Source organism: Drosophila obscura, unplaced genomic scaffold (assembly GCF_018151105.1).
Source record: "Drosophila obscura isolate BZ-5 IFL unplaced genomic scaffold, ASM1815110v1 contig_46, whole genome shotgun sequence".
Classification (NCBI taxonomy): domain Eukaryota; kingdom Metazoa; phylum Arthropoda; class Insecta; order Diptera; family Drosophilidae; genus Drosophila; species Drosophila obscura.
The window spans coordinates 1,455,590-1,469,145 of NW_024542835.1; the positions used below are offsets into that span (position 1 = coordinate 1,455,590).

General features: G+C 45.4%; 3 protein-coding genes across 5 annotated transcripts; 2 read left to right on the forward strand and 1 right to left on the reverse strand.

Annotated features, from left to right (window-relative positions):
- Positions 1 to 519: 519 nt before the first annotated feature.
- LOC111079176 (RNA-splicing ligase RtcB homolog) lies at positions 520 to 2,461 on the forward strand. Its single transcript, XM_022374224.2, has 2 exons — positions 520 to 2,090; positions 2,155 to 2,461. Exons 1-2 carry the CDS (start codon positions 798 to 800, stop codon positions 2,380 to 2,382), a joined length of 1,521 nt encoding a protein of 506 aa, XP_022229916.1. The 5' UTR covers positions 520 to 797; the 3' UTR covers positions 2,383 to 2,461.
- Positions 2,462 to 3,052: 591 nt separating this feature from the next.
- Positions 3,053 to 5,606, forward strand: LOC111075788 (ras-related protein Rab-9B). Its single transcript, XM_022369275.2, has 3 exons — positions 3,053 to 3,409; positions 4,903 to 5,097; positions 5,161 to 5,606. The coding sequence occupies exons 1-3, from the start codon at positions 3,218 to 3,220 to the stop codon at positions 5,551 to 5,553; spliced, it is 780 nt and encodes a 259-aa protein (XP_022224967.1). The 5' UTR covers positions 3,053 to 3,217; the 3' UTR covers positions 5,554 to 5,606.
- Positions 5,607 to 6,497: 891 nt separating this feature from the next.
- On the reverse strand, positions 6,498 to 13,198 carry LOC111079177 (alpha-tocopherol transfer protein-like). Of its 3 annotated transcripts, none has more exons than XM_022374227.2 (6): positions 13,016 to 13,198; positions 11,886 to 11,987; positions 8,102 to 8,281; positions 7,624 to 7,718; positions 7,400 to 7,553; positions 6,498 to 7,329 (listed from the first exon to the last, which is right to left on the reverse strand). In XM_022374227.2, exons 3-6 carry the CDS (start codon positions 8,268 to 8,270, stop codon positions 6,842 to 6,844), a joined length of 906 nt encoding a protein of 301 aa, XP_022229919.2. In that variant the 5' UTR covers positions 8,271 to 8,281; positions 11,886 to 11,987; positions 13,016 to 13,198; the 3' UTR covers positions 6,498 to 6,841. The 3 variants fall into 3 exon arrangements, with proteins under 3 accessions (XP_022229919.2, XP_022229918.2, XP_022229917.2); XM_022374226.2 differs by lacking the exons at positions 11,886 to 11,987; positions 13,016 to 13,198 and adding exons at positions 8,517 to 8,645; positions 9,474 to 9,600; XM_022374225.2 differs by lacking the exons at positions 11,886 to 11,987; positions 13,016 to 13,198 and adding an exon at positions 11,100 to 11,334.
- Positions 13,199 to 13,556: the final 358 nt, after the last annotated feature.

Sequence of the window (13,556 nt, forward strand, 5' to 3'; positions counted from 1 at the left end):
GGTAGATATTGTCCTGCATCGCTGAAGTGATGCAGCGCCTTGAAGACTATCCTATCTTGTGAATGGGATCGCATAGCTAATTCACCAGAAGAATTTGTTCCATCTCGAAAAGGAGTGTCGCGGTCACGATGGAAGCATTTTTGTTATGCTTTTCTTGTTCTTAAATGGCCCGTTTATCTGCACACCTGTTGGTGCTGCACTGCCTCAGGCACGGCATGCTTTTAGTTGGCAATTAGCTAAATTTAAATATTAATAAAACCAAGTCCGAGTAGAGCAGAGTTAGTGGTTTAACTCAAGGTGTTAACCTGTTTAAATAGAGGGGGGTTTAGTGGGCTAAGGCTGTTTTTTCTTCTCGGTATATTTACGGTATATCTTGAAAATGAAAAGTTATATTTCAGTATAATTCTATAAAAACTATGTTTTTGACCAAATTCTTTTATTATATTCTTATAAAAGTTATTTAAAAACTCTTCGGGACATAATGGGTTAAGCTTACACAAATGAATCTGCTGTCAGCTGCTAGTGTGCGAGCGAGAAGGAAGTACCAAAAGCAAACTCCATTTCGCAAATTAGGTTTAATCCGCGTTTTCTTTTATTGCTGCACTGGAAAATACTTCTAAAACAAGTCAATTTTCATCTGGAATAACAATTTCAGTTCACCAATTGCAATTAACCAATTTGTGAGATCCAGGGGCTAACATTATTTGTAGCCGGCATTCTGGCGAAATTCAATTAATTTCTACTTTGGTATTAAAAAAAACAACTTAACAGGCCAAGTTAAGTGCATTGATTTCACAATGGTGGTGCGCTCTTACAATGATGAGCTCAAGTATCTGGAGAAGATCAACGACCACTGCTGGAGGATCAAGAAGGGCTTCCAGCCGAACATGAACGTCGAGGGCTGCTTCTATGTTAACAGCCGCCTGGAGCGTCTCATGCTGGATGAACTGAAGAATTCGTGCCGTCCCGGAGCAGTGGGTGGCTTCCTGCCCGGCGTCAAGCAAATCGCGAATGTGGCCGCCCTGCCAGGAATTGTGGGTCGCTCAATCGGCCTGCCTGACATACACTCCGGCTATGGATTCGCCATCGGGAACATGGCCGCTTTTGACATGGATAACCCGCTGTCGATAGTGAGTCCTGGCGGCGTGGGCTTCGACATCAATTGCGGGGTCCGCCTGCTGCGCACCAATTTGTACGAGAAGGACGTGCAGCCCGTGAAGGAGCAGCTGGCACAGTCTCTGTTCGACCACATACCTGTCGGCGTGGGCTCAAAGGGCATCATTCCGATGAACGCCCGCGACCTGGAGGAGGCCCTGGAAATGGGGATGGACTGGTCGCTTCGCGAGGGCTACGTCTGGGCCGAGGACAAGGAGCACTGCGAGGAGTACGGCCGCATGCTGAACGCCGACCCCGCCAAGGTAAGCATGCGGGCCAAGAAGCGTGGGCTGCCGCAGCTTGGAACACTGGGCGCCGGCAACCACTACGCCGAGATCCAGGTGGTGGACGAAATCTACGACAAGTGGAGCGCCTCCAAGATGGGCATCGAGGAGAAGGGCCAGGTGGTCGTCATGATACACTCGGGAAGTCGCGGCTTTGGTCACCAGGTGGCCACCGACGCGCTGGTGCAAATGGAGAAGGCCATGAAACGCGACAAGATAGAGACCAACGATCGGCAGCTGGCCTGCGCCCGCATCAACTCTGTGGAGGGACAGGACTACCTCAAGGCCATGGCGGCGGCGGCCAACTTCGCCTGGGTCAACCGCAGCTCCATGACCTTCCTCACACGCCAGGCCTTCGCCAAGATGTTCAACACAACTCCGGACGATCTCGACATGCACGTCATCTACGATGTCTCGCACAACATCGCCAAGGTGGAGAACCACATTGTGGACGGCAAGGAGCGCAAGCTGCTCGTCCACCGCAAGGGCTCCACGCGCGCCTTTCCTCCTCACCATCCACTGATCCCAGTGGACTACCAGCTGACTGGCCAGCCCGTACTCGTCGGCGGCACCATGGGCACCTGCAGCTACGTGCTGACTGGTACAGAGCAGGGCATGCAGGAGACCTTCGGCAGCACCTGCCACGGAGCTGTAAGCTATATCTCAATCTATAAGCTATTTCCTTCTCATATCATCCCTCTCCGACTTCTGCCAGGGTCGCGCCTTGTCACGTGCCAAATCCCGCCGCAATCTCGACTACAAGGAAGTGCTGGACAAGCTGGAGCAAATCGGTATTGCCATACGCGTGGCCTCGCCCAAGCTAGTCATGGAGGAGGCTCCCGAGTCGTACAAGGATGTAACCGATGTTGTGGACACCTGTCACGCGGCGGGTATCAGCAAGAAGTGCATCAAAATGCGACCCATAGCGGTCATCAAAGGCTGAAAGCGTCCGTACTCTTAGGATATTTATTTTTGTGATTAAATCAAAGATGATTTATAATTAAAGGAGAAAACCAAATAAATATTATTGGTTTTGGCTTCGATGTTAGGTAGTCCCAGCATTGAATTTCAAGCGTTACTGCAATCTCTGGTCACTCTGGAAGCGCTCTGTAAGTGGCACTTTCCCGCATGGTAGGAAAATCGAATGGTGCGAATCACTAAGCGAGCGGCCTCTTTATTGAGTTATCAGACTCAAGCACATTTTTTGTTTGTTTCTATACTGCCGGATGGCATTACGTTAATGAACACAGAGAGATATTTCGGCGCGGAATGGAACAACGTAGAATATTGATCATTAGGTGGACACAGGATAGGCGGATCAAATACTTTGCACTTATTTATTCAAAACTATTTCCGTTTATTCGACTCTGGCTTGATTTGCAACACCCTCCAACTGGGAGCGGGTGGAAAACAACTTAGGCCGCCAAGGTACCTTCCAACAATTCGACCATGCTACCACGGTCTTTCGTGCTCCCCCTCTGTTAGTTGTCAGCTGTCAGCCAGCCGACCCCATCTGCACTTGACTTGCCTCACAGCGCGGTTTTCGGTTTCGCATTTGTTTCATTTAAATTTGTACTCGATTTGCCTAATTGCTGTTGTTAGCTAAGTGGCAAAGTGATAGAAAATCGATGCGAAATCGTGGGTGAATCGAACAAATTGAAAAGTCATCACATGTCACCAGAGCGAAGGGCTTTGCTAGCTGCGCAATAGTAAAAAAAAAGTTCGACCAAATCCTACACACCGTTGCCGGGCTTAATTGTGGAAGAAAAACAAACAAAATGACAAATATGCGCCCCCCGCAGAAATCCAAGCTGCTGAAGGTCGTCATACTGGGCGATGGGGGCGTGGGCAAGTCTGCCCTTCTCACACGCTTCGTGTCGAACCGCTATGAGGAGAACAACTTCCATACGATTGGCGTCGAGTTCATGAACAAGGACATCGTGGTCGACGGGGAGCGGTACACCCTCCAGGTGGGTTAAGCTTTAGCTCTAGCCTAGAATATTTCGTAATCTGCGCTACCGTTGGATGGGCTTGGAGGCTGAAGAAATCGCCAAGCGAAGCGTATATCCCTTCCGTTTCCTAACGATCCAATGTACACACTACTGATGTATATGTATGTATGCATGCATCCACAATATTAAAGATATGACGTTCAAACGACTGATATAAGGTAGTATAGCCAGCTTTACCAGTTATACACATAGTCAACCTTTTTTTTTTTGTTGGTCAGCGAAAGCTTTTAAAAGTTGAACAACGATCGAGCATTGTTCTTCCCTCTGTGCCATCCACAGTACTTGTGCTCGTAGTGTAGTTGTATCTGTTTCATCTGCGCCCCCATGCACACACACACACACACAGGCGCACATACATCAAATTTGTACTCAATTAACGTACAGTTTAGCATTGCAAAAAAAAAAGAACAAGAAATAATAAAAACAGTTCCTTTGCTCGACTTCAGACATCAGAGTATTTTTCATCATTCGCCGCCAACGCCGCCTTTTCTGCTCCCAGTTTGTTTTTTTTCCCTTTATGCTGCTGTCATGGAAACATGGAAATTAGAAGAACCAAAACACACAACAGTTTTCACAGACCGTCGAGCTCGGGAAGCTTATGAATATGGAGAGCGGCGCGTCTCAGTGAGTAAGCAAAGTGCAGCAAATTGCGGAGGAATGGAATAATGATTTTAATAGATGCAATCGATTGGAAAGCATAAGAATCTCAGCTCGTATGAGTAATGCTTGGAAAATGTTGCGTATTTATTTGAGGGAAATTGCTAAAATATTCCCAGGAACTTTGTTATGGTTAGTCATGCCCCATTCCCCGTGGTAAGCTCTAGAAAATGATGCCGGTTCACGGTTCGCTGATTCTTGGGCCCTGAAAAGAAGCGGGAATCCCATCTCATGCCAGAAGGAAACTACAAAACAGGAAATTCTTTCCGACTGGTATGGGTAAATTCCAGTAAATGCTAGTATTTCCCCTATGAAACGCAGAAATAATTTCCCGAGGAGCGAAAATCAAATAACGTCCCATGATCTGTGGAGATCATAGTGACTATGACATAAACTAAATTTTACAGCTGAAAGATATCTGAAAATTGCATTTGTTGTATGGAACAACCCGGCATGTTAAATTTGCCTCAAGTTTTTTAGTTTGGTTCAATTGCTTATCACCGAAGCTTCGTTATCAGTCCTTTGGGTCGGATTTGGGGGCACAGACTACCTCTGATACCAAATATTTGCAGAGCAAATAGTATGGCATGATATGGTTGCAGAGCAAATAGTATGGCATGATATGAGTCAGTGTAGACTCTGATTTCTGGCACGGTAAGTCGTTGAATGCCTTGAGAAGCACTGAATTACGCACGAGTTACGGAACGGAACAATGATGCAAATTTCAATGGAAGGCTAATTGAAGGTTCAATCTGAGTTGAATTGACGAATTTCTTTGTTTTCGCACGATTCAGATATGGGATACGGCTGGCCAGGAACGATTCCGGGCCCTGCGCACGCCCTTCTATCGGGGATCGGACATTTGCCTGCTCTGCTATGCCCTGGACGACCGGGACAGCCTGAGGGGACTGGGTCTGTGGCGCAACGAGTTTCTGACCTATGCCGACGTGGAGCCGGACAAGTTTCCCTTCATTGTGGTGGGCAACAAGGTGAGTGGAATAGCCATAGCCATATCTAAAATGTTAACCCCCGCAATGTCCTCTCCCACGCAGAACGACATCCTGCCGCATAAGCGCCAGGTCAGCTACGAGAGTGTCCAGCAGTGGTGCGCGGAGCAGAAGATTGCCTCCCACATCGAGACCTCCTCGAAGGCGGCGACGAATGTGAGCGACGCCTTTGTACTCGGTTTGCGCCAGTGGAAGCACTTGGAGTGCGTGGCCGAGGCCGAGCTCCGCCACAACGGCGACACCATCGACTTGACACGACCCATACGCCTCGTGCAGCGGCGCCTCTGCTGCACAGGAGGTGGTGGCGTCGGGGACGTCAACAAAGACGCGGATGGGGATGGAGATGGGGATGACGCCGCCATGCGCACCCCATCCAAGAAACTGTTCGGCCAGAAGCGCAGTGCACCGAAGGCGCCAGCTACCAATTACCGGCTATGAGCAGTGAAGCTGTCAGGGAATTTACGCTTAATTTAACCAATCGTCGTCTAGGGTCCGACCTCCTCTACACGCTATGCATTCCAATCGGAGGGGACGGTTTAGACAAGAAGTCGTTAAGCACAGACCAAAAAGTCAATCGATATGACATGACGTACATTTATATTGACTATGCTGAAGGAACCGATTGATATTCTAAATGAAGTTTTGGCATGAATGTTGGGTTTAATTTAAGCGTGACCGCCTTTACTTTGCAGATACTCGCACTGGAGATACAGATTGTTCAAAGATTCCACTGTACAATGATCCTCCTATGTTGGACGCACAATGTTTCGTATAAAATAACAATCTGATAGTATTTTTGATACTGTTAAATGTATAACATATATACGTGCATTTTGAATGTAATATAATACAACTGCTGATATAATTTTGTATACTGTATAACAGTCCAGTCCAGTCATATGTTACAGTACATAGAACTAAAAGATACCACAGCAGACACTTTGTATCCATTATAACAGCTTCAACCTCAAAAGATCGTGGGTTTCTTTATATACAAACTAATGGTGCCTTATTTTTGAACATTTTGAAAGTCGTGCATTTTGTATCCCACTTAGACGAAAACCATTCGAATGATGACTAAGAAACAAGACAGTAGCTAAAATGGATGAAAATTAATTTAAAGTATTAACATAAATTAAAAATGTACTTGTACTTGTACGGAAAATAGATTTGTATGATTTAAGTGCCTTAAACAGGAACAGAACAGAATGTAGTTGGTGTTTTTTTGTTTGTTGATGCTGTGAGAAATATATTCCGAATATATTAAAGTACAGAGTTAAGTAAAGAAATGGCCGCTTCAGAAAGTGCCTGGGTACGCACTGTAGCAGAAACATATATTGAATCTCTTTGATTCCATAAAACAGTACGCAAAAGAAATGATCTATATGGATACGTGTGTTTATATTTCAACGATTTGTATAATAAGTATAACACAATATAAATACGCTTACCCCGGATTAAGTATAATATGTACGAGTAAGTATAACACTTTTGCTGGATTGGAATTGGATCGATTAAGACTACGGCAAACTCTAGGCGCTGTCACGAACCGGACAAGCGTATAACAGACTGAGTGCTTAACTATTATATGCCTAACTTGCGCAAGTGCGACTGTGACTTTGACTGTGACTGTGACTGTGAGTGTGACTGCGGAGTGGGCACTTTTGGGGCATATTGGGGAAATTATCACTTGCTGCAGACCCGGGAGCCACACCGAGCAATCGGTTTACTTCTTTTTGTAGCCATACGAGTTAATGGCATCGAACTCGGTGTCGCACTTGAGGAGGAGCTCGTACCACTGGTCGCCGTCCACGCGCTTGAGTTCGAGAATGCCGCCGTAGGCAGCGGGCAGGCACTTGGGCGACATGTATTTGTGCAGGGAGTCGCGATCCGTGCCGTGGAAGATGATGCGGCTGCGCAGCTTCTCGCGCAGGAAGGGCTTGAAGAGGGCGAAAACCACGTTGAAGATCTTCGGCTGGTTCACGATGTGGATGGCCTTGATGCGCAATGGCACCGACTCCTGCAGCCAGTCGACTATGCGCTTGGCGAACGGCGGCGTGAACTGCCAGGTCTGCTGCAGACTCAGACCATCCATGTCGAAGATGACGACGGCTCCGTGGATCTGAGTCTCTGGCTCCAGCATGGCCGCCTCCAGGAAGATGACCGCCCCCTTGAACACCTCATCCAGTGAGACCTGCTTGTGCTTCCAGCGTTCTGTCAAAGTCAATGAGAGATTATAATCTAAACAGTCGAAGGCAACGCCGGAGAGCCTCGTGCCACTTACTGCCCAGCTCCAGTACCAGGACGCGACGTCCGCACTGATCGCGATTGGGAAAGACCGTCAGTATGTTGCTCTTGAAGATGTTGGCCTCACCCGAGGGCTTCAGGTTGTTGTACACGTCCGAGTGCTTCACCTTGAAGGAGTAGTAGCGTTTGATCTGCCAAAAGAGTCAACGTTCAGTGATGATAGGATCGTTCTTTTCGATATACATATTTAGATATTCCTACCAAATCGCGGGCACTCTCCGGATAGTACTTGCAGGGACGCAAGAATCGTATTAGCCACTCCTCGTTGTCCTTGGGATAGTGCAGATCGGTCTCCGCTGCAATCAATACTCCGATTAGTACTTCAAGGGAAACATGTATCCCTAGGTCAAAAGTCTACAGTCCAAGTACACCCCTCACGAACTGAACTTTGAACTCTGAGGTTACAAAAATACAAAATCACAAAACTAACATTAAGCCGATTAAGTTCTCGGTGTACCTACACACGTATGGATGAACATGTATATTATTATAAAGATCTAACGATCGTAGAACTTATCATTACATGACAACCCACTAGACAACAATAACCAACTTTAGCCTTCGGATATATAACCTGTGATTAGTGGCATGAGATTGTCAGGCAATAAATTGGGAGAACAGATTTTGAAAATATTATTCCTATCATCCCGGAAATCCCAGATGATTGATCAGCACTTACCCTGCAGCAAACGTGCCAGCTCCTTGGCGGCCTCCTTCTGGCGTTCGGGAGCTTCGCGCAGCTCCTTGATGGCCACCTCCTTGCCCATGGCCGTTGGCTCGCCCAGCTCGAACTGGAGCGTGAAGTCGCCCAGTTGGATCGAGGGCAGCTGATCGATGTCGGACAACATTGTGGGCACTCCTGGAGGGCATCGCATCAGTTACGAGGGAGAACAGAATCGATTAGTATGCACTAAGCAATAAGCGAGAGCTTCTGTACTTTGAGCTCTGAAGTGTGTTTTAGGGTCTAGGCGCGCTTGAAACTTCAAGCAACCAACTAAGTGGCTATGTATTAGAACCGATTGGCAATTAGTTAGCCATATATGAATGTATGAGTGTAGGCATGATGACGGTTCAAATACTAAATCATTACTTACTCATTTTGCAATTATCTCTCTACTTTTCGATGCTAAAATTCTTTTGTAATAATATTCAATTGCTGTGTTGCTTTCAAGCGGATTCAAGTCGAACACAATCTGTGTTTGGCTTGTGAAAAATTGTGCACTCTATTTATAGGTAGGCGGAGAGAGAATTTGAATTCATTAATAAGACAAATGAATCGGAACCGGCTTGGAAACTGCATCGAAGACTTCCCCACTTATTGATCTCGTTATTGATCACCTGGCCAACCTGCCCTTCACCTTCACCTTGACATTCGCATTCGCATTCGCATGGGTATCGTATCGGAAGCTGAATTAAAGCAAAGCAAAGCGCAAAGATTTTGCAGCATCGGAAACGATGGATTCCCGTTGAGGGTTATCCTCAATGCAATTCCTGCTAGTCTCAGGTGATCTTTCATCAGACAAAATGCGAAATGCCTTGAACTGAATTCAAAGCTGAATCTCTTGACAAGTTCTACTTGAGCAGATTCTGGTGGAACGAGTTTTAAATTACGAGTGCAAACAAGTACTCGGACTAAGTATACATGCAGATGTACATATGTACATAGGTATCGATCTGTATGGAACATATGTATGTATATATTTCAAATGAAATGGAACCATTGGAATTAACACCATAAACTGTTCATCTTATGGCGCAGATCTACCATTTTCATGAACCAAAACAAAAGACTCGGAAATTAGCATGAGGTGCCTGGGCCTGACATTGAATCACTTTAATTAGATGGGCCAGGTGATTCGTTCGAGATCTTTCATTCGGAGATAGAGCTTTGTGAATCAAAACAATTCGCAGCTTTGCCAAAAATCGTAGATAATCGTAGATAATCGTTGATATCACAAAATTATGCATGGCTAATGGGTGCATGGGTGTCTGTCTGGTTGTCTGGGGCTGGGAAATACAAAGTCTAGTCGAATAATTTAAGTAGTACGCACAGAGCACAACACAAATGGAAACTTGTTTGGTAAGCGACTTCGACAACCGCGATTTTGGCCAAAAGCGGCCACAAAAAGGAGGCTAAGTGAAACGCGTGCAGCGGGGCCGAAAGCGCAGATGAAACTGTTGCGGCCAAAAGCGCGTTGCGGAGATTTTATGCCAGGCCAAGAATCGAAACTGGATTTGGAAGAGCGTCGCAGCCGGAGCTACAGCTACAACTACAGCTGGAGATGGAGCTGGCACTGGGAGAGCGAAGCTCGGTATGGTCTGAACTTGAGCATGACATTCACGTGTGCCAGCCAGCCAGAAAGAGAAACAGATGGGGCTGGGTGCATCATCATTGGGAAATATTGCTTGCAAAAGCCGGTTTCGATTTCAGTTTCAAAGTTTTTTCAGCTGCTGATGCTGATGCTGAAGCTGAAGCTGGGATATTCCATTTCGTACTTTTACGTTTTCTTCGAGTGTAATTGCACAGCAGAGCAGTCTGTAGTCTGTAGTCTGGCTGTAGGCCTTTACTATCCTATGCTGACGCTGACCCTGAACAAGTTGTACTATCCGGTTTCAGTGTTTATACGCTACGCTCTATGCCAATTAGTGCTTACACCTGTCCAGCAATCATAGTCGAGGCATATTTTGTATAATTAGCACGTCTCCAAGCCACAGCACAGCCCAGTCCATCACCTCACCTCACCCTCACCCTCACCCTGTAGACATGATCTTTCGCCGCCTCGCCTGCCTTTGGGCAAGTCTCTCGATCGCTCAATCGCACGATCGCACGTGCGGAGAGTAGACTTGAGTCCCATTCATGGTTTTACGCTTCGTTTATACTCTCGTTTTCGTTTGGGGTACATTTATGGTCTATTTTCAGTGACGAACCGAACTTGAGCTGGAAACGGAGAGCCGGCCACAAGTTGGCTGCCATAACACCGAGAAGATTGGGACTGGGGTAAAGTACGACAGAGACTGGGGTTAAGACCGAATGCAATGTCAACCTCTACCCTTCGTTGTTGTTGCAACAAAAAAAAGAGAACACAAAAGAAACCAAAACATTAAATAAAGAAAGAAACTGGATTTTTAAGATCTGGCAATGGCAAGGGCAGTTCCAATGTAAAAAGTGCTTTGACCTTACTCTGCAAAAAATTGTAAAAAATGTACGTACATATGTATGTATGTATGTTTATATATATGTACATACAAGTACGAGCTTGTTTGTGGCTGTGAAATTCACAATTTTGCATGAGTTGAGACATAACCAGTTAAAGGTACATACTGCCGACTATGGAATACCCGCTAATCGGCTTACTGACTCACTTCACTTCACCTCACCTCACCCGATGGAAATGCCATATGCTAGTACTGGTTCTGAGAATGGTGGATACCACAGCTTTTTCAGGGAAAGCCTGGTCTATTGGTCGGGAAATCGGAAACGCCTAGTTCTGTTATTTGTTCCATCTCCTCGTGCAGCGTAGCGGGTGTTGGTAGCCAAAAAATCAATAGAATCGAGGAACCCCTGAATGCGGTAACAGTGCACACTCATTTGCGAGTCAGTGTGTAGGAGCAACGCCCACAATTTCTGTGTACATTAAACAATGCTTATATTAACTATAAATTTCGCCGTTTCTCACCCGAGTCGAAAGTAGCCACACGAGATAGAGCCACCGCCGCTGACGTGTGATGTTGGGGCAGGCCGTGGGCTGCAGCTGCAGCTGCAGTGCTCAGCATTTTCATGCTGGTGAGAATCAAAACTCGAGACCACTCACGAACACGCGATGCAGCATCAACTTGCGATATTGGGAATGCAAATAATTTAATATATTTTAAGCAACACAAGTCGCTGCAAGTCGAACACCACACGAAGCACACTCGAAATGGGTCAATGCCAGTAAGTTACTGAACCTTACATGAGATTCTCGAGCGGACGACGAACCAGCCACCAGCATAGCACCGGCCGAATGGGCATGTAAGAGGAATGTTCGCAAAAAATAAATGAAAAAGTAGAGGAGAATAAAGGGGAAACAAATACACGAAAGCCAAAGCATCGACGTTTATACGAGTACGATAGGATACCCTCGCTACGACTATAGTCGTTCTTGGTGCATTTTGTGTATTTTCTAAAGCAGCTTTGTGAGGAGTTCCTCTTCTCCGATTTAGATTTGACTTGAAATGAAGAGCCAATTCTTTGCGAGTTCATAATGATATTATGATTTTTATTCTTTGCTGTGCGTTACAAACAGCTGACTTCAGTTGTGATACCCTGTAGACAAAGCTTTAGTGAGGGATGAGTATTGTTACGGTCAGGCGGACATTGAATTTGTAATTGCTCAAGCTCAAAGAGCAGAAAAAAAGCCCGAACAAAAGAAACCAAAGAAAGCGTGAGATATCTGCGTATATACACTGAAACTGAAACTCACCGAAAGGTAATTAATCCAAAAAAAGGGGCTCCAAGTGGTTGTACTGAGATTCTTATTGGGCTCGCTCTAGATTGTGTATCTAGCTCGGATCACGTTTATAGACTGGAAATATAAAGCGGCTTGTCAAATCATTTTATACCCCACCAGCCCATGTACATATATCGCTCATTACACGTACTCGCACATACTCGTACATATTTATATTAAAGTTATTAAGAAACGAACGCCAGGCCAGTGAGAATAGTCTGCCTGTCATATTAAGCCACATTTAATAGGCCATTAAAAGCAGCCAGAGGGAGAGGCAAGCTACGAAAACACGGCTACGAACTACTACCGATTGGCTTGTCTTGTCTTGGGGTTTCTTTTCGTAAATCAAGTTCAAAAGTCGCGGGTATGCTTGTGTAGGAAAGCACTGAACAAGCATTTTATACGTACAAATAATATACGCACTTTTTTCTTATTTTTCTGCTCGTTTGTTTCAGTTAATGGTTAAACGAAACAAAGCGTATATTCTGGCATATTAAATTCTTTTTGCCAAGCAATTCGTTGAATGTTGCATTAATGAGAGCTGCACCACAGTTACACGTTATATTATTAGTCGAGTGACTACTACTATTGTACATACAGTACATAAGCACATAGCACTTAATCTTCCTTTAAGTCTCCTATCATTATCGAATATAGCTTATAGATAGAATGCATTTTATTCGCACTTTTGTACGTTCATAAACGACTTGTGGCACTTGATTACTTATAGAAAGTATTGCAATTTCTACTAATGTGCACTTCACTTAAAATTTGTCTGTTTACTTTCTCAGCTGTTTTACGCACTGTTCGATCATGTAATACAATGTTCTTGCAGTTTCTCGCAGTGTAGTTTCTGTTCATCTTCTTCTGATAGCTTTTTACATAACATACGCGACATAAACGCAATTAGAATTGAACTTTTGAACGCGCTCAGTACACACAACTAGTTTAAAGACTACTTAATCGCCAGTACTCCTCGGCTGCCATATACATACATATGTATACACATATACGAGTACGAGTACGAGTATACAAATGCAAATATATGTTTGTATGTATGTAGCGTATGTATCTTTGTAAAACTTGTTATAAATCTCTCTTACGGGTCGCTTAAATGGTCGTTCGGTCAGCCGTAGTTAATACTTTAGTAATCAAAGGCCAGCGCGCGTTTACTTTCAGCTACGGGGATTGTTGGTTCAAGACCTCCAGATCTCTTAAGTCTTGGATATAGTAAACGAGACGTGCCGAAGTCTAGCAGCGATCAGCGATGGCGATGGAGACTTGCGTGCCCGCGATCCACGATCAAATGAACAACTGACGGGTCGGGTGGTGGGTAGCGCAAACTCATTTGCCTTTGGTTTGAAGCTCGAGCAATTAATTAAGTATTTCGCTGCTTGTTGTGTTGTTTCCAAATGTATTTCAATTTCATTTTCTTGCACTTGCCTGAGCTGAGCCCATTCTGTCCTGCCCTGTCCATCCGTCCGATCCACCTAAGTCACCGCCAGTCCGTCCGATTGTCAGTCAGTCAGCCAGGCGGCAGTCACCTTCATTCGGGAGCGGGAGCTACGTCAGCTCTTAAAGTCCAGCGGGATTTGGCCAGGCAACCAAATTGCAATTAGCTTAGACAAAGTACGTGTTGCTGAA

Bases quoted from the DNA above. Each gene is read 5' to 3' on its own strand.
- LOC111075788 (XM_022369275.2), top strand. From the start codon at position 3,218: ATGACAAATATGCGCCCCCCGCAGAAATCCAAGCTGCTGAAGGTCGTC. The intron at 3,410-4,902 runs GTGGGTTAAGCT...CGCACGATTCAG, and splicing joins GGGAGCGGTACACCCTCCAG to ATATGGGATACGGCTGGCCA. The intron at 5,098-5,160 runs GTGAGTGGAATA...TCTCCCACGCAG, and splicing joins TCATTGTGGTGGGCAACAAG to AACGACATCCTGCCGCATAA.
- LOC111079177 (XM_022374225.2), bottom strand. From the start codon at position 11,202: ATGAAAATGCTGAGCACTGCAGCTGCAGCTGCAGCCCACGGCCTGCCC. The intron at 7,719-8,101 runs GTAAGTGCTGAT...TATTGATTGCAG, and splicing joins GCTGGCACGTTTGCTGCAGG to CGGAGACCGATCTGCACTAT. The intron at 7,330-7,399 runs GTAAGTGGCACG...TGACTTTGACAG, and splicing joins CCTGGTACTGGAGCTGGGCA to AACGCTGGAAGCACAAGCAG.
- LOC111079176 (XM_022374224.2), top strand. From the start codon at position 798: ATGGTGGTGCGCTCTTACAATGATGAGCTCAAGTATCTGGAGAAGATC. The intron at 2,091-2,154 runs GTAAGCTATATC...GACTTCTGCCAG, and splicing joins GCAGCACCTGCCACGGAGCT to GGTCGCGCCTTGTCACGTGC.